The sequence below is a fragment of the Sinohyriopsis cumingii genome, chromosome 10, assembly GCF_028554795.1.
Source record: "Sinohyriopsis cumingii isolate HCF-2022 chromosome 10, ASM2855479v2, whole genome shotgun sequence".
Classification (NCBI taxonomy): domain Eukaryota; kingdom Metazoa; phylum Mollusca; class Bivalvia; order Unionida; family Unionidae; genus Sinohyriopsis; species Sinohyriopsis cumingii.
Genome location: NC_142970.1, coordinates 55,616,270 through 55,636,294, shown reverse-complemented (window position 1 = coordinate 55,636,294; position 20,025 = coordinate 55,616,270). Strand labels below are relative to the sequence as shown.

At 31.7% G+C, this 20,025-nt stretch overlaps 1 protein-coding gene across 1 annotated transcript in view; it reads left to right on the top strand.

Annotated features, from left to right (window-relative positions):
• LOC149790185 (mucin-3A-like) overlaps nt 1-18,979 on the top strand; it is a 52,133-nt gene extending 33,154 nt beyond the window's left edge. The window contains exons 3-11 of the mRNA XM_089973414.1: nt 170-285; nt 2,955-3,013; nt 4,264-4,445; nt 9,354-9,537; nt 10,814-11,026; nt 16,508-16,670; nt 17,809-17,934; nt 18,333-18,387; nt 18,879-18,979. Of these exons, the coding sequence (XP_089829540.1) occupies nt 250-285; nt 2,955-3,013; nt 4,264-4,445; nt 9,354-9,537; nt 10,814-11,026; nt 16,508-16,670; nt 17,809-17,934; nt 18,333-18,387; nt 18,879-18,907 (1,047 nt within the window). The 5' untranslated portion in view covers nt 170-249 and the 3' untranslated portion in view covers nt 18,908-18,979. The remainder of the gene's footprint in view (nt 1-169; nt 286-2,954; nt 3,014-4,263; nt 4,446-9,353; nt 9,538-10,813; nt 11,027-16,507; nt 16,671-17,808; nt 17,935-18,332; nt 18,388-18,878) is intronic.
• The last annotated feature ends 1,046 nt before the right edge of the window (nt 18,980-20,025 follow it).

Genomic DNA, 20,025 nt, shown 5'->3' with positions numbered 1-20,025 from the left:
ATAAATTGTCAGGTTTGTGTGGTATGTATGTTGAGTTAAATCCGCACATAATTCGGAATATTCTCAGCTGTGACAAATACACTTTACACATCGGATGGTACAAAAATGTGCTCTGAAAGTGAACAGATATGGTGATAATGTAATTTAATATTTGGTATTATACTTGTAGAAGCTGTGAAAGTTGCTCTCCCATTTTCCATAGAACTGAATCTTGTCTTCACCAAAGACTTATATGACAAAAATGGCGAGATGTTTAGAAGCTATACAAGAGAAGCGAAACGTGAGGTAAAAGCTCTAAATGCAGACTGTATTACCAACTATTACAGATCCATTAATTACCTAATATCATTGTACTTATTGTGTGTTTTAAGGTTTATATAACATTTGTATGCCTGATTTATATTCTTCATTGTATTTCGTGTTGATATTCAGTTACCTACTTCTACAAATATGAATCTCAATGTACACTAAGTCGTGCAGTGTTTGTAATGAACTAGTTTTGTCTTGCATTGTATAACAATCACAAAGATCTTTATATCGGATATTAGTCACTTTAAATAAACCTCTTCTTTTCTAATAAAATGTGCATTTTTATTTTCCTGATTATCAATATATATTGTCTTGCATACAAGGGATATTTTGTTAAGCAAATCATTAAATGGTGCATGTGGTAATATCAGTAATTGTTTGATCGATATAAGTTCCCTTGATGAGATTATATGCATGTAAAACAATATTTGTGTACTGATGTTCTATAATTATTCTTATGCATTGTGTCTGTTTCAGTAACAGGCGTTTAAAAGTTTATCACTGTAGCAAAGTTGTGTGAGAATACATGATAAACCGAATTTTAGTTGTAGCAGGTTGTAAGTCGCAATTTCATCAAATCTTAGACGGCATTCAAACTATATTAATGTAGTGTACATGGCCTAAAATAGTGCGTGCTAATCATACGTCTGCCATGCTAACATATAATTGTGGACTGCAGTTCCAAAACAATATTGAAGAAGTCTCAGTTGAAAACAATGTGTAATATTTAGTGAGACATCATTTGCAGGATCAGTTGGTCATGTAATGTGGACTTGCTTATCAGTTCTTAAATTATATATGTTTATAAGTTATCAAATTATACACAGTACAATATTTATTTTATTTGATACATCTCTTACCACTAAGTTTCTATTTTTGTTTATGGCTATTATGACCTAGAGTGAGTAATTAGCTTATATATTTGGAAGTTAGGAAAATTTGCGCCGTACAAACTGTGATCATTATTAAACAGGTTGATTTAGATATTGAGCAACTATACCATAGGACACGTAAAACCTTACCACTGAATAATGAAATGACTTTAAATTATCTCATGCTGTTCCAGAAATAATTTATTATGGATTGCATCACAATCTTTGCTTTACACGCCACTCTGACGGACACACGATTAGCACTCATTCTTTTAGGCATGGTAGGATATTTAGATTTTTGCAGCATTGACCTATAAATAAGTACATTGTATTTCAACATATTATTATTGTTAGTATTATTATTATTGATATACCATACTAGTATTAATGTTATTAGTATTGTTATTATTATTATTATCATTATTATTATTATTATTATTATTATTATTATTATTATTATTATTATTATATGTTGGGAAAATATGTAATTTGACTTTTGGTCTCAGATGTTCTGAGAGCGACTTACTACAGTGATGTTATTTCAAAAACCTGTGGCTCAATATTTTGACCATTTAATCCACTTCATAGATTAAGAAGCTCATATTACCTCTAAGATTGATACCTAGGACGTCATGTTTAGTTTCATAAATTATGTTTGGAATGAACGGCCAAATCGGGAAAACTAGTTTTATTAGTATATTTTATATATGGTTTATGCATAATTTACGTCCATTATTGTAAATGGTTAATATTACGTATACGTAGCATTTGAGTTAGGAATAATCTGGACCCAGACGTTTTTACAACTAGCTTTGACTGTTCCATTGTAATTATTTCCATCTAGGTCAGTTTAAAGGGTGCTTAAATAAAGATTCAATAAACAAATAAGACGTTCATTTTTAGGTCAGTGTCATATAATCCTTTCATTGTTAAAGAGGAATGATTTCATTTAGAGTATCCATTTAAGGTATCGAAGTGCTCATACACTGTTGAATTAATACATCCCACTGACTATTGGACTGACACAGTCCTCTAATTATAGTGAACTAAGTCAAAGACATTCTAGATGAAATAATTTTGTTATATTTGGATAGTCAAACACTATAGAAGTATTGTTTTCATTTGCTTTATGTTAAACGATTAAAAACATAAAAACCGTAACATACTAAATCATAAACAAATATGTACATTGTGGATTGCAAATAATTGCACTCAGCGTGTTAAATGTTGTGAGCATGGCCAGTTATGCTTTTGTGCTTGCTTTGTTGTTTCCATATAGATTTTACTTTTTATAACATTTTGCTCAAATATCTACGTTTTCAGCATAATTGTACTAGCTTTGCTTCCGCTGTCATTAGGTCAATACCGGAACAAGCAGGATGGTTATGTCAGTTCACATTGTTCGTGAATCATCCGTTTACATTTAGATGGGTGAGCCATAACGGCATGTATCGGATCAATATATTGTTTCAAGAATATCACCCCTACACAAACTCGAATTAGATATCATTGCCATTTCATATCATTTAATCCGAGATGATAACTTCGAAAATTTAGTATATACCAAGCAACATGACAATCCAATTTAGAAATGATCCATAATGCTGTCTTTATGTGTTAACATTTATCAACGAGTGCACTCACGTTCCGTAGTCTGCATATGAAGGGGTAGTAGAACTAAACATTGCACTCATTAATTTGTAATATTTATTGTACTAGTATTCAAAAAAATATGTCATTTTCTCAAAACGAGTTTGTTTATTTATATTGCAGCTGTTTGACCTATATAAAGACATGCCAGGATTTCAGTTTATTGATATAAAACAATTCAGGTAGGTTTGATACATATATTTTGAGTAAACAATATGAGGAATAGTTCAGGGCTTATTTGGTTGCGTATTTTCCAGCACTGAAAGGTAATTCAATTGCTCAGAGCTGAGGCAACTGAAGAAATGCCAAATGGCACAAAACGGTAGCTACTACGACTTGATTCGATGTAATGATGTAATGAATATATCTAAAAAACGTCTGTTAATGGTAAACAATGTGTGCTATTATATATATTGCACATAATCAAACTGACTTACTTAAATGTTCTAGTCCTTGAATATTTGTATTAATCATGGGAATGTCTGTATTAGTTTCACAAACTCTAACTGAAAGAAGTAAGTATATTTTACTCCGCTAGGCCAAGAACAGAGTTACGCATGAATTAAAAATTTTCTCTCTCTCTCTCTCTCTCTCTCTCTCTCTCGCAAAACTGGTATACTTACTGATGAATATTAACGTGGTACTTACAGTTCATTGTGAAGCATATATATATATATATATATATATATATATATATATATATATATATATATATATATATATATATATATATATATATATATATATATATATATATATATATATATATATATATATATATATATATATATATATATATATATATATATATATATATATATAATTTACATTATTTTATAGCTCCAGAGAAGCTATATTCTCATGTAATAACAACATAGAATACATATTTTTACTATGTCTAACACAACTGTGTCGATGATCATGACAACTGGAGATGATTGTCGGGTAATAAAAAAGGCACAATATGCTAAAACGAGTCAATGGAAAGAAAGGCATGCATACAATTCGAGTAGGCAACTTTTTATCAGAGTCTCTATCAATGTCTGTTGATCCGTTTTTGAGGAAAATATTTTTTAGGGAAATAGGGAAAATAGTCTTCGGAGGGTATGCCTTTGGTGCAAACATTATTGTGTAGTTATCCAAAATTAACCAGTGAAAATATCCAGTAGATACTTGTATGATCTAAAGATGAACGTTTCACCTACTTCATTAATTGTAATAGTGTATACACGTCGAATGCATAATAAGATCGGGCTATTGTACGTCGTGCACGACATGTAATGCTTACGTGTCAATTAATTGGCCTTAGATGTTCACTAAATAAGTAGGAAGCTTGGTAATATATGATTCAAATCCTCCCAAGACCCTCCTTATATCATATAATTATGCCTGCGGAAAGATACGCAATATTGATATGAAGACGCTTTTTCAGAAATGGGAGTGTAATTATCGACTACAGTGTGGTGCTGGACGGAAGTGAAACACAACATTTTAACGATTCAATTCAGTACATGAGAGATAACGTAGTTTCAAATTTTGGAAACGTTTGTATATTTAACGTTTGTGTCAACGAGCCATCCATAAGGGAAAATATGAGCCGCCAGTTGGACCATGGTAAGTTACATATCACTCAACAATGTCAGAGAAGTTGGCTAAGTTACTTACACATTATTAGCCTCGTGCTTGTGAACAGCCAGGCCATTTTGCTTGTTATGTTATCATCCATGCTTTATTTAATGCTACGTGAGTTCGGAAGAGCTGATTACACTGGACAACAAATTTTTACAAAAGTCATGTTACTGAAATAAAATTAGTCAATTCTTATCAATTTTTATGTGCTGAACACGAATATGACAGTCAAATTGCAAAATTGGCTCTAGTTTTTTTGTAATCTGCAAGAAATTAATGTTTACATAACGAAATGCATTCCAATAGTAAAAGGTCAACTGTAATAGCCTACCTATAAAAAATCAAGTCATTGACTACATCTTAGATTTCTTCGCCTGTCTCTTGTACAGCTGTTCGGGAGCATCTCTGAGGAGTGTCCAGCAGTAGTCAGCCAGCATTGTAGTGGACCATTTTCCCTGGTATCTTTGTTCCATTGTTGCGATATCTTGATGAAAACGTTCGCCGTGTTCATCACTAACAATACCACAGTTGCTAGGAAAGAAATCCAAATGGGAATGAAGGAAGTGAATCTTTAGAGACATATTGCAGCCAAGTTTCTTATACTTCATCAACATGTCTTCTACTAGTTCCTTATAGTTTTCTGCCCTAACATTTCCGAGGAAGTTTGTAGAAACTAGGCGAAAAGCATTCCATGCTTGTTTCGCGTCACCTTCCAGCAAGTTGTTGAACCGGTCATCTTTGAAAAGCTCTCGAATCTGAGGACCCACAAAAACTCCCTCTTTAATCTTTGCTTCGCTGAGTCAAGGGAATTTTTCATGCAGGTATCGGAATGCTGGCAAAGTCCGGTCAATGGCTTTCACGAAGTTCTTCATCAAACCTAGTTTGATGTGAAGGGGTGGTAGCAAGATTTTCTGAGCCTCAACCAGAGCTGGGTGTTGGATATTCTTCTCTCCAATGGCTACATTCTGCCTGTGAGTCCATTCCTTCCTCATGTAGTGCATTTCCCTTGCTCGGCTATCCCACTCGCATAAGAAACACATGTATTTTGTATATCCTTGCTGCAGTCCCATTAAAAGGGCAACTACCTTCAAATCACCACAGAGGTGCCAGCTGTACTTGTTATACTCAATGGAATTCAGTAGCTGCCTTAAGTTATCGTATGTCTCTTTCATGTGGACAGCATACGCTACTGGAATAGATGGAAGAATGTTTCCATTGTGCAAAAGCACAGCCTTGAGACTCAGTTTCGAAGAGTCCACAAATAGTCTCCATTCTTGTGGGTCATGAGTGATTTTTAAGGCATTCATGAGGCCCTCAATATCGGAACAGAATATCAGATTACTTTCCTTTCTGAAGAAAGGCTCCAATTGCTGGTGGCGCTTTCGATATGCAGTAATTGTGACATCTTCTTCTAGAAGATTCCATTGTTGGAGTCTTGATCCTAGCAATTCTGCCTTGTTCTTTGATAAGTCCAAATCACGAATCAGGTCATTTAGTTCTTCCTGTGTTATTCTGTGTGGGGTTGATGATGCACCACAGTGAAAATCTGGATCACTGCATGCTGATGGACCAGGAGAAGAACAGGTCGACTCACCTTTGTCTTCGTCAGATGAATCAAGAAAATATTCTGCTGGAGGTTCTGGAATAGGAAGTCCCTCACCATGTGGAACTGGTCTCAATGCAGACGGAATGTTTGGGCAGACTATTCTCGACTTCTTTCGCTTCGTTATTCCGCCGGAAAGAGGAGGAACCAAGCAGAAGTAACAGTCATTTAGGTGGTTGCTTGGCTCTCTCCACACCATTGGGACTGCAAACGGCATTGATGACCTTTTGCAATTCAACCACTGTGAAAGCTGTGTTGTACATGTAGCACAGCATATATGCGGAGCCCAAGGCTTGTCTTGGTCACCAACCTTGCATCCGAAGTAAAGATGATATGCCTTCTTCACTTGAGAATTGATACTTTTCTTCTGGTTGGCAAATGTCACTTCCCCACAAATATAGCAAAAATTGTACGCGGTATTAACACACTTTCGAGGCATTACTGTTCTTTATTGTACGTAAATGGATAAAATAATAAGTTTTATGTAACAGTAGCTTGAACTGTCTCGCACAACGTCTAAAATATTTTAAATGCTGAACCTATCTGATTGGGCTTTATATAGTACACTGCTTACGTCAGCTTCAGCAGCCGCCTGGCATTAGTATAATAGGCCTACACATGTATAGTACACTGCTGACGTCAACTTACTTCAGCAGCCGCATGGCATTAGTATTGCATTGCATCAGAAAATGATGCAATCAACTGTGGATGATGTGAGCATGATGGTATTATGCAATGTTACATCATTATTCCGGATGTTGCTGCAGTCCTACTGGAGAAATTTACACAGTGAAACATAGAAAATGAGGTATATGAATATCTTCAAAACGAGAGCCAATACAAATTTTTCACGGTTATATTCGTGTTCGGCACACCAAAATACTACAGATTAGGGCCTTTTCAAGTCAGTAATGATTTCACTGTTGACCAGTGTTATCAGTTTAATTGATTTTGCCGTCATTTATTTCATAAAACATAGCCAATTGTTTATAACCACTTACACATTTATTATGTCAACTAATGTCAACAAAAATCACTATTAGGATTTGTCCTAATATGAAAATGGACAGTTTTCATAATGGACAGTTTTCTGTATACTTGTAAGATATTTTGCCCTTAAAATAGTTAAAATTTGTATGCCATACCAATGAAATTCAGCTGAATATTATCTTTGATACCATACAAGCGTTACCATACAGCGTCATATTTGCGTGACTTATAAAGAGATTTGGCCGTGATTATCTGTGAATAATCATCAATATGGAGTGTGAACTCTCTAAATTAGGAACTGGATTCTCTTTAATAAAACATCCAGCTCTCTTCAAACAACCTAGTCAAGTTTGATATCAGTGCGATCTTTGGTGTTTTGAAATTTGATCCGAGTGTTTACTTTACTTTGACTAGGCATGTCATTATTATGTGAACACTCATGTATTACTAATTTGTAAGAAAATGACTAAATTGCTTTATCTCAACAAACACTTCGAAGAAGAACAGATTTTAACGATATTATTAATTTGCACTACACCCCATTCCCAATAATGTATCATTATAGCGGCGGTTCATTTTAATAAAAAGATGACAGATATTGTATACAAAAGTTAGCGTCTCTCTGGTCGCGCCAATCGAGCATAAATTGTTTGATATCTAATTTGTTTTAAGTCTGATGTCTCCTTTTTTGGTACGAATCAAAGCTTAGATCTGAAGTTTTATTTGAACTAGTTTTGGAGATGCAGCACTTTTGATATATTAGTTTTACTGAACGAAGCAATAATATTTGTCACCGTTTGTATTTCACATTCCAACAGTACCTATATTAAATCTGTAGCATCAACGAGATCAACACTTTGCTTCCATCCAATAAACACACTGCACATTAATAAAAACCCTTAATAAAACAGGCCGTAACCGTCTCCGTCATAGAAGGTTCTATGGATATTTATATTGTTTCTTCTTAAACTTGTGGTCTATGAATGTCGGTTGTAATTGTCCATACTAGAATATTTATTTGTGTTTCTGCTCTGTAAGTTTCGGGGTAATTTATTAATGACAAATTAAGCCATGTGGATTGTAATTAGAAATAAATCCTGTAGGTGGTATAGAGATATATATTAGAAATATAGTTGGTGCGATTTATATAAAAGTACCTATTTAATCAATTATGTTGTAATTACAATGTTAAAACCTTGTATTGTTCTTTTAGTATCAGTATGCAGATATATTTAATGCTCTGTTTATATATAATTTGAGAGTAATAATTTCCTGGGATTATTCAATGGAATCACAATTTGCTCATATATTTAGACTAAATTATTATTACAGGATTACTGCTAATGTATTCAATTTAGGTTTTGAGAACGCAATTGGAATAAGTCAAAACTGTCAGTAATTCAGCATAATAAGGATATTTGTACATAAGGACAATCATGATAGTAATATTACCGACATATTTTATTAAATTTTAATTGTATAACTTAAATAAATTATTTCTTAGGTTAAAGAAAGCATGTTGCTAGTGGTCCTTTATGTTATTTATTTTAAGATCATACATTGTTATCATTCGTTTCATCGAATATGTACATGTGAAGGCTAACATTAGGTAAAAGCCACAGTCAAATATATCGAACATTGCTGATGACTGTGACGGCAGTCATGCTTGCACACGTGTAGAATAATGTTATTCATAATGGTATTCTCAACGCAAAGCTATTATCTAACTATATAGCTGTTGAACAGTACATTGTCTACTTGTGACTAATTGAGACCAATTCAACTTTACGTTTAACATAATTAGCCCATAGTACGATGTCACAGTATGATTAGTTTTTTTTTATTACGTCGATACATATTTAGATGTGTTGTGATGTGATGTGATTTGGATTTTAAACGTAGCTTTAACGATTGTTCAGTCTTATTGCTAATATGTCTGCAATGTGGCAGTTTATTGTGATGTATTGCACTGGGGCATCATGCCGCATATATGTAGCATGATGTCCACCCAGTCGCAGTATACTGACACCTGGACGACCAGTCCTAACACTAACCTCTTGATGCTGAACGCCAAGCGAGGTAGCGGTTAGTAACATGTTTGTAAGTATTTCGTATGACTCGGCCGGGGATCGAACCCACGGCCTCTCGCATCTGAGGCGGGTACTCTAACCACTAGGTATATTTCGATGTAGAGCAACGAAAATATACAATTTTACATATGCATCAGTCTATATCAGCAACTGGATGTATGTAGTCCTAATTTATATTTTAATGCACACATTAATTGATCTTAATTGCAGTGTTGACTACATTCACGGATAATAATGGATGCGATTTACTTATTACACCATGCCGCTTTGGACATGTGTGCCAAATGAAGAATTCGAAAGCCACGTGCATTAACATGTGCAGCTTGGACCCATGTCTTTGTTTAAATGGCGGAGAATGTTATGTTGATTCGGAGGACAGTAAATGCAAATGTCGGTTGGTATCTAAATGTACTGGTATTTTATTTTAAATTGTTTGTCCGTTGCTTGTTCAATTGTGTTTTTCATATTATTATATAATGGCTGTACCTTGTTTGTCTGTTATATTTATTTTAAATACAATTATTACACATTTATATACATAATGTGTCACAAATAAACAGACATTTATATTTCGACATCAGTATTGTCGAGGGTGTGAACCTGTCTAATGTTAAAAATAATAACTAGTTTCGCATATGAATATATAAACAGAGAACAAGAATATTGACATGCAGGTTAGTGTATACAGCAAAGAGACTGAGAGCGAATATTAACATTATACATTTGATAATTCATAAATTGTATCGACATTGATAATCGAACACATGTCCACGGGCTAGGACAAGGTAATTTATCCCGTGACACGCAGATTCAGGTTAAAAATTCAGATTAGGACGAGTTAATTGCTTAATTGTTTTTGCAATTTTATTTTTACTTTAGTATTGTCAAGCCTCCTTTGTATGCACGTATGGTACGCTTTGCTCTGGCTACCGTAAAGTATAACTTCTAGTACCATTCATATCGTCTGAAGTCACAAAATAAATTAATTGCTATAATGGAAAAGGCACACATATCACCTTTAGAATACTAGTGTGTATGCTATTGTTGATTGAATCCAGTTTTCAGGAATATTTGTTACAGATCCGATGCTGCAAGTTGAATAATGATTTACATTTGCATCTTGCGCTAGCGATCTATGCAATTAACATAATTTATAATATATTTGGGACAAGGTAGAGAAATTCCACGGTACCAATAAGTACTTGTCGGAAAGAACGATGAATGTGCCAGTCTCTTCCAGCTGAGAATTACCGCATATGATCAATGATTGGTATTTCTATGCAAGTGAAAACGTAATCAGAAACATGATGAATAATAATTCGCACGGCATTAGCAATCTAAATATTAAACCTTTTCCAAAACACTAGTGCATATTTTGTATGGGGATATCAGTGAAGAATAAAGTATTAATGAACACATCACTTCGATATTTATATATAGGTTAAGCCTAGGTATTAAATATTCAAATTCAAATACAAAATTACATATTTAAATGGTGTAATACACATGTTAACAACATATATTTCGTTGTGGACTGTAGTTGTTTAGTGGATACATTTGTCCCAGAAGACATTCATGGATGTGCAGTCTTTATTGCTAATATAAGTATTAGATAAGGACTCATTCAATTGTTTTATTATTCCTGGCATACCTCTCATGTTTTGTTCCAGGTGTCATGATACAGATTCCCATTTCTATTCGGGCGATAGATGTGAGGTTGAAAATTTGAAAATAACCGCCCCTCTTTCCACTAAAGACTATGCCATTATTGCCGGATCAGCCGCTGCCGCTGTACTTATAGTCATTATTAGTGTTCTCGTTGTAAGGTACATGAGAAAACGATGTAAAAAGGGCAACAAGGAAATGGACTCAGGAGGTGGCGAGTAAGAATACATTAAAATATAATAGTTTATCCTGCACCTGATATGGATATGTTTTCCCTATTTGTTATTTGCTGAATCATATTCATATTAAGTATTATATTCAGATTTTACTTTGACGTATGTCATGTTACATAGTAAACCCACTATAAAACATCGTTATTCCAAAGTTCTCACAAATTAAACGTAGAGGCCACGTTCGAACCCCATTTTGGATACATCTTTGCAGAACGTTTGTTGGTGGATTCCTTTTCAAAAAAACAATAAAAACAAATACATAATTCTGTACCGATGCAAGTGTTGTGATAAAAAATATGTTGATGGGAAACCGACAGCATTCCTATAGTATATAACAACATAACCGATTGTGACTTTACACGAGATAGCATCATAGTTTCAGCTCCGCTTAAATGAACAGATGAAATAAAATGAACTGAAATCAAAATAACTGAAAATTGAAACTCTTTAAGCAAATAATAAATCATTGTACCATATATATATATATATATATATATATATATATATATATATATATATATATATATATATATATATATATATATATATATATATATATTAATTGGCGTTAATAAAATAAATATAATGGCGTCTGTTTCAATTAACTCACACAATTTCCAAACAATGAATTTGAGGACCGCATCAAACTATCAAACATAATATTTTTTTTATAAGAAAGCAGTGTTTAACAACTTATATTAAACTTACACATAGTACTAAAATGTACCGTATTTGTGTTTGATGTGTACCTTTACTTCCTACTCAAACGATAGGATAGGGTAAAAAAAGAAATTATGTAACCATAACATGTTCGCGTTTTCATGTTCATAGCTGCGAATTTTCCAACAATAGCCAAATTCCGGCTTCTAGGTATTTTCTAATTTGTTTAAGGCATTCATTAGTTTTCAAGCCATGTGTCATGTGCGGTAGATATCTAGTACCCACTAGCCTAAATAGTCTAATTACAATAAAAACTGTGGGAAAATGTCAATATAATTTTCGGCCAATACACACATTAATATAAAACTTAAATGGACAAATTATGCCAATCTCGCTTCATTAAATAGGTATTTGATTTTAATCGATAACACGTTTCAAAACAGGTAGCTAACAGTGAAATTGCATATGGTTTCTTTTCAGTTTATAACATATACTCGTGGATTGTTTTATGTAAGTTATAAAGTCGTAATGCATATTACTGATATGTAAGTTATAAAGCCGTGATGCGTATTACTGAAGAATATATATCTTAAAATGTGCATTTGACTACAATATGTATATGTGCCAACGAAAGGATTGCAAAAGTTGATGTTTGTTTTAAAACAAAGTATATCTGATGTATATATTTCCATTCTCTTCGATTGATTTACTCTGAAAACATATTTTGGTTGTCATTTACACTGCTTCGCGCATGTATATGCTAGACGTTGACGGCTATATAGTTCGTTTGTCGTGGAAAATCAAGCTTATTACTCCATTTATTTCAACGGAAATTTAAATTTTTTATAAAAAAAGATTTGCAAATTATAGATGGCAACATATTAGATATAAAATTCTCCTTTATATTGTTTTACCGTTACCATGTTTGTATACCCGAAACATTGTACTTCAAATTAACCAGGTCATATGGCATTGAGGTTCAAGGTGACTTATTACAATTTGTTTTCTCGTAAACACGTAAACGTATACCTAATCGTTGAAAAGTCGTACGCAACACTATAGGGACCCTCGATGTTGTTAGCTTAAGGAAAACGGAACCTTTTAACCAGTAGTGATGGATGCAATGACAACTTTCGTTTAAAATTTAGCTTGAAAAAATGTAGCAGCTATGGTAGACCGTCTCTCCTGACTACGTCGATCCACAAGCACGTATACTACGTGCATATACACGTTAAGTAATACAAAATAACTGAAGACTGGTATGTATCACTCAAATTTCAGCAACTTTATTAAAACAGTGTTGATAAAAACAGACTAGAAAAGGCACATTGCTATCAGCATGTTCATTCATCTTTACTCTCTCTCTCTCTCTCTCTCACATATATACACACACAAGGGTGGTTATTATCAAAAACGATTGGTACAAATCGACATCAAACAACAGCGGAATAATAAACAATAATGAATTTGAAAATGACACAATATTGACAACCAGTAGAGCCAGCAGTATTTAAAACCCAAATTGTGTTCAGTACGTATTTTTAAGCTAATTAAAATATTTGAATAGATGATACGATAACAAAAATACAAAAATAAAGAAATAGGTCAAAAAGAACACAGTTACCTCACTAAATGAACACAAATTAAAATAACGGTATAAATGCATATAAATAGTAAGATAAAAAATATCACTTTTAATGAGCTCGAAATGCTGACTTGCGATGCAAATATAGCTTGAATCCATTGACTTTTTACCTCTACATCACTTCGGTTCTTAAACATTTTAGCAGGCATATTATGATATATAATGAACTTTCTTCCTGTGTGTGGTTCTTTTGGCTAGATCGGTTCTAACAACATATATGTTTTCACTTTTGTAAAGGCTCATAACACTGTAAAATATCCCTTCCTTCAATAAATGCTTTTTTCGCCACTACATTCACCTCTTTAGAATAGGATACTGTGAAACTGTGTATTAAAGTAATTTATGGAACGGGAAATATAAACTGTATTGTTTTTGTATCATTATTCCATTATCAATTAGAACCCGTTAGTAAAATAATACGTAAACTTACAATTTTGTTGTTGCTCGTCGATTTCATTCATGCGCATTTCATTAATCTTCTATATTTAAAGTTGTTTAATATATCCCAAAACACGATCATAGAAAGGAAACATCATTATACAATCGACAGGCGAGACTTGAATATAAATTGCTTGTTTGAAGAAGAAAAGAAAACAGAGAAAAAGGCATTTTGTGACACTTGTTGTTATCAAATAGCTATAGAGACCAGTTCAGCAAAAAATGAGCTTTCTTTTATTTGTCTTTTTGTTAAGCTAGGAGCGAAAACAAGAATAGGTTTAAAATTCCCATACGTGTTATAAGGTGTTTAAAAGTTGATACTTCAATACATTAAATTTCTCATTAGCGTGGTAGTTTGTGAAGACTCTTACATGGTGACCATATGGTACCTACCAATATTGTCATTATCACACAAGTTTACTTATTATGCCTATTAAGAACATATTGAACAATTTTGGGGTCATCAAAGTAGTTGATATTACGATTATGTTATACATTTGTCACGTTTATGAGTCGTATTAATTATCATTTTCCTCCATCGCAAAATTTCTGTCAATATCGTGATTTATTGGCTCATGTCTTACTCATTTCCATTATACACATTCCCCTTATATTGTCTTTATTTCATAACATTTTCCAAAACTAATTTAACTGAACATCCGAATACTCATAATAGTATTTGTCATTGTAAAAAAAAATAATTATGTGTCCAATGTGCCCTATAAACGAAATACGTAGTGAAGTATTGTGTTTCGAATATTAATTATTGTTCATTAATGAGCATATGCAAATCCATATATGTCGGATATATTTCCGATCTTTAAACGTCAGTACAGTCGAGACATATATCTGACTGTGTTGTTACTTAACCCTATTCATGAACCATCGAATTCATACGGCAATACTATACATTATTTCGTTAAGCTCATATATAGAACACACCGGGCGATATCTAAAGCGATATCATGTACATAATGTGTTTTACTTTACAATGCCACAACAATTTCATCTTATTTCCATTAATCAAAACAGATACCTAAGTATAGATCATCATATGAAAGTATTAGTACATTTTTTCTGATGCTCTTTTTAGGTGGGAGTGAAATTATTTTCTGCGTAAATTATAATCTACAATAGCAAATCCATTTATGATATGTTTAGTATATGCTGAATATAAAAGGTTATGTTGATACTTAATAAAAGGTTTTGAATTTTATTTCATTACGAGATACCAATTTATCTGAATTAAAGGACTATACTTTACACCTCTCTTACTTCACAATCTTTACAATCAACATATATAATCACAATATCCGTTTTAAGTTGGTTTTTGTTTTAAACCATATGTAATGCAATATATGTTATAAAGATAATAACTTTGTTTCCCACTTATTATACGGAACTTTGAATCATCTTCTACAACATGAAAGAATGAAGACTATCTCTCGAACTATAGCTGATTATATCACAGACAATATTTTATAAAACTTTTTTTCTAAGAAATAGTGACTACAGGAAGAAATGTTTTTCTTATGTATTTCAGACAATTGTGAAGTATCCATTAGTTTTTTAGTTGTACAGCCTTTGTATCTTGTATGCATACTTGAAGATATTGTCTATGCGCGTTCTTGAATAGTTAGCTCAAAGAGAACACTAAGGGCAGTAGGATAGTTATGTTCGTGACCAATGCTACCATTAGGTAGGTTCTTGACATACATCGCACAATTTTATATTTTGCTATATTCACAATATTTACTTTTTAAACCATATATATATATATATATATATATATATATATATATATATATACAGGTGTGGGTATGTGCGTGTGTGTGTGTGTGTGTGTGAGAGAGAGAGAGAGAGAGAGAGAGAGGTGTCAACTAAACAATTTTGGCGGAAACGGCTTGGCTTTGCATTTTTGTAAATCATTGCCAGTATTCCGTTGCTAGAATTTAAAACATGCATATTTATTGTATTTGAGCCTGTGTGTGGAAATGCATATATATATATATATATATATATATATATATATATATATATATATATATATATATATGTGTGTGTGTGTGTGTGTGTGTGTGTGTGTGTCTGTGAGTGTGTGTGTGTGCGTTTGACAGGTAATGACATTCCAGAAAAATATCCCCGGAATATTTATACAGATGCTTTATTCTAAAATATCATTTTCTCAAAAACAATCAACTAAGATTATAACTAGAATCAACTTTTGCCACAATAATTCAACTCACTCGATCTTTTTGTATAATTCCCCAGTATATAAAATGTGTATTCTCCTTATGGTCAAACAATGCAGTTATCACTGTAGGGTAAGTTTGTGCATTTACTGGACCCATATCAAGGAAGCTATAGCCGAAGGTGGATCAATTATGATCATCATCTCCGATGCAGATTATTATGGACCATTTGCCAGTATTAAAACAAAGGAGACACAAAATTACATTTTAATAAAAGGTGACACGTAACATTAACGTATTTTCATAGTTTTGTCACAATATGGCAATGGCATTTACATGTTTACGGCGCATAGTTAATTTTAAACTAATATTGTGAATTGCTTTCTACCAATATAACTTATATGTTATGCATCATCTATCATACAATATAACCCACTTTTTTACAAATAATTTTGTAATTATTGAAAATAATTACTAATAAATACAAAGTGATGTCATGTTTTAATATCAGAAAATTACATGTCATTTTAGATCAAATTCCGGTGATGCCCATGCTTCTATTCAAATGCAAAGAATGAATGATCATTTGCACGAGAAGTCTGCCTTTAATAACACAGATTATATGTATGCCTCTAATCTAACAAAATTAAACAGAAAACAAAGAGTGTATAGGGATCCACAGACTGGCGAAGAGGTCAGTATTTTTATTTATATGTATGTCTCTCGTATTTCATTGTGCAACTTAAGTCAGTAAATATATTTTAATCTTTGTATAATATTGGAATTTCTACTTCGAGGTTTTATTATAGTTTAGCAAATATAAAAGTGTTCTACTTGAGAAAAGTCGTAGCATATTTTAACACGTTCAGTCAGTCTTAATAATATGTTTCCATTTTGGTTTGTTTTAATTATGAACCTTTTTTGTTAAACCATCTAGATTATATTTAAAACAAGTATGGTTCTATATCATGGCAAATCAAGAATTTCAATGAAAGTTCATGTCGGTGAAACAAAATAACTGCATTCATAATCTTTTCTAATATACCAAGATCCTTCAATTTCATCTATTACGGACTAAATTTACTTCTGATTTGTATCCAATATAATATAGTTTAGTTTAGAATTGTATATTCAAATGTTCTGCACTGTCATTAAGAAACACTCTGTTTCGATTCTCTGCTATGTATGAAAACACAATCTACCCGTAAACTTACAAGTTCAAATTTGCATGCATTCATCCAATAAAACCCAAAGTTATGACCTGCAGTATGAAATAATTCAAAGTCAAACAAACTTATATATATATATATATATATATATATATATATATATATATATATATATATATATATATATATATATATATATATATATATATATATATATATATATATACATACTTATATATATATATAATAAATTACTATTACTACTACTAATAATACTACTACTAATAATAATATTAATCAAGACTTTGTATAGCGGCTAATCTTTAGAAGCTCTAAGAGCTTTACGATATTAGACAACATCTAAAACATAAAAACATATATAATGATATGATTACAAAAAATAATCACCATGAAATTAGAAAACATAAAAAACATGCTGAACATATCTAAGGTAGGAAACATTACCAGGCCTTTAAGTTTGTTATTGAAATCACATACACACACACACACACACATATATATATATATATATATATATATATATATATATATATATATATATATATATATATATATATATATATATATATATATATATATATATATATATATATTATTTTGAAAATCTTTAATGTAACAAACAAGAATCTCCTTTGTTTTCAGGCGATTATCTATCAACCTGAAATCGTAAATGTGCCGTTGCCGCGCGGAAGCGGAGAAATCAAATCAGTAAAGTCGGAACATGTGTCTCAACGACAAATTTACGAATATATTGACACGAAAAATGTAGTGAGTAATGAGTTTACATTTTGTTTTAAATTATCCAAACACATATTCCTAGATGTCATTAATATTAACATAATAATGTACGGAAAGATGGACACTTTAAATATGTAAGCATGACTACTAACTGCACACTGGTTGAAAATTATTACATGTAGATGTACTTGTTAAAATTATATATCTCTCTTTGATTTATATATATATATATATATATATATATATATATATATATATAATTCAACTTTTTATAACGGCAATTACTATATTTCGGTCACTTCTATCCATTAATTAATGCTGAATATGTCTTAGCTGCAACATATAATAAATGAAACAAGTTTTTTTATGTTTGTATAAATATACATAATATATACTGCTCTATATAGTAAGTTACAATGACCTTTCAGTACAAAATCAAGCGACCAGGCATAAGAGAATCAAGAAACTGGCCTCAATACGAAGGTAAATTCAAAATTATCAAACTCGTAGGCCTACCGGATTAATGATCTTGCTTTTATGTTCAATATATACTTTGTATAATAAATGATAGGTAGAATGCAATATTATCTTCATGAATCGAAAACATCAGCAGTAGTAGTATTATTTGTATCACAAAATGTTTCGACATTGTTTGACAGTCGCAATTAGTTCTGTCTAAGATAATCCATCATCTCGAAAATGTATCCGCTGATATCAAGCTGTTATATATTACATTTTGTATAACAGTAACATTTTACACATTATACATGAAATTGTTATGCTTTGGATACACAATAAAAAGAAAGACAGATACATATGTTCATTTGAAGGTACTAGATAAAGACATAATCAAAACGAAGAAGTACATGAATTGTGACATATATTAATCAGATCATGCAAAGGAAACCTTGTATGGCCTCTCAGTCTTAACATAACTTTTAAATTGAATGATTGGAAAGAATATTTTCTTTCAGATAAAACTCTTACATACAGCGGAACCTGATGTTAACCGCAGTGTATCCATGGTTTTACGTGTCTTTGACAGAACGGACCTGAAGGGAAATATACAGCAGATACTTGATACTAATATCTAGATTTTCAATTAGTATCTGCACGGTTGTATTATAAATAGAATATATATGCAATTATGTATCATGTATTATCTAATGTAATGAAGATTATATATCCTTTATATACAGCTAACTATTACTAGATTGTTTCATTTTCTTTATTGTGTGTATTTGGAGACTATACCTTGTTTAATCTAACTCTAATTATTATTTGTAGTAAGTCATGTAGATTATCGTGTTAAAGCTTATAATTTGTCTAGCTTATTTAGCTATGCGTCATCATATTTTCCATATCTTGGCATCTGGTTGTAAGAACGTTAACGAGTCTATTAATTTCGGAAATAGCTTTCTCCCTGAATAGTTAAGAAGTTTTGAAAGATTCATGTTTAGGTTGATTTCCTAATTTTCTTTGAACAACTAATGGCTCTAATATGTGGGTGTCAATTTGTAATATTACATATGATTAGCAATTAGTGAATTAGCCAAAAGTAGCATCCGTTATATAACAAACTAAGTCTCAAAATAATACCCCTGTCGAGAGTCAAAAGTACATTATATTAGAAGGAATATAAAGATCTTTCTTCAAATTATAATGTATCTCACCACAAACAGAACGTAGTCTAGTTATACAATTACTATATTCTTGATTCAGCTAAATGTAACTCAGGAATAGAGATAAAAATGTTCTTTACCAAAACGGTTACTGATTTTGGACACGGTCAGCATCTAGATACATCGTTTCATTACCCATATCATATAATTCATTAACAATAAACAAATATAAAAGCTATGAAACACTGAAAAAGTATTATATATATATATATATATATATATATATATATATATATATATATATATATATATATATATATATATATATCATCCATTTGAAATCCCCTTGGCATAGATCATTAAAGATGAATAATGAGTGACAATGTGTAAGATTTACTGTTAAAATCTTATACTCATATGGATTCGTAAGCATTAATAAATTAGACGGTGATGGTGACGCAACAAGAATCCCAATAAACACGTGAATTCAAAATTCACA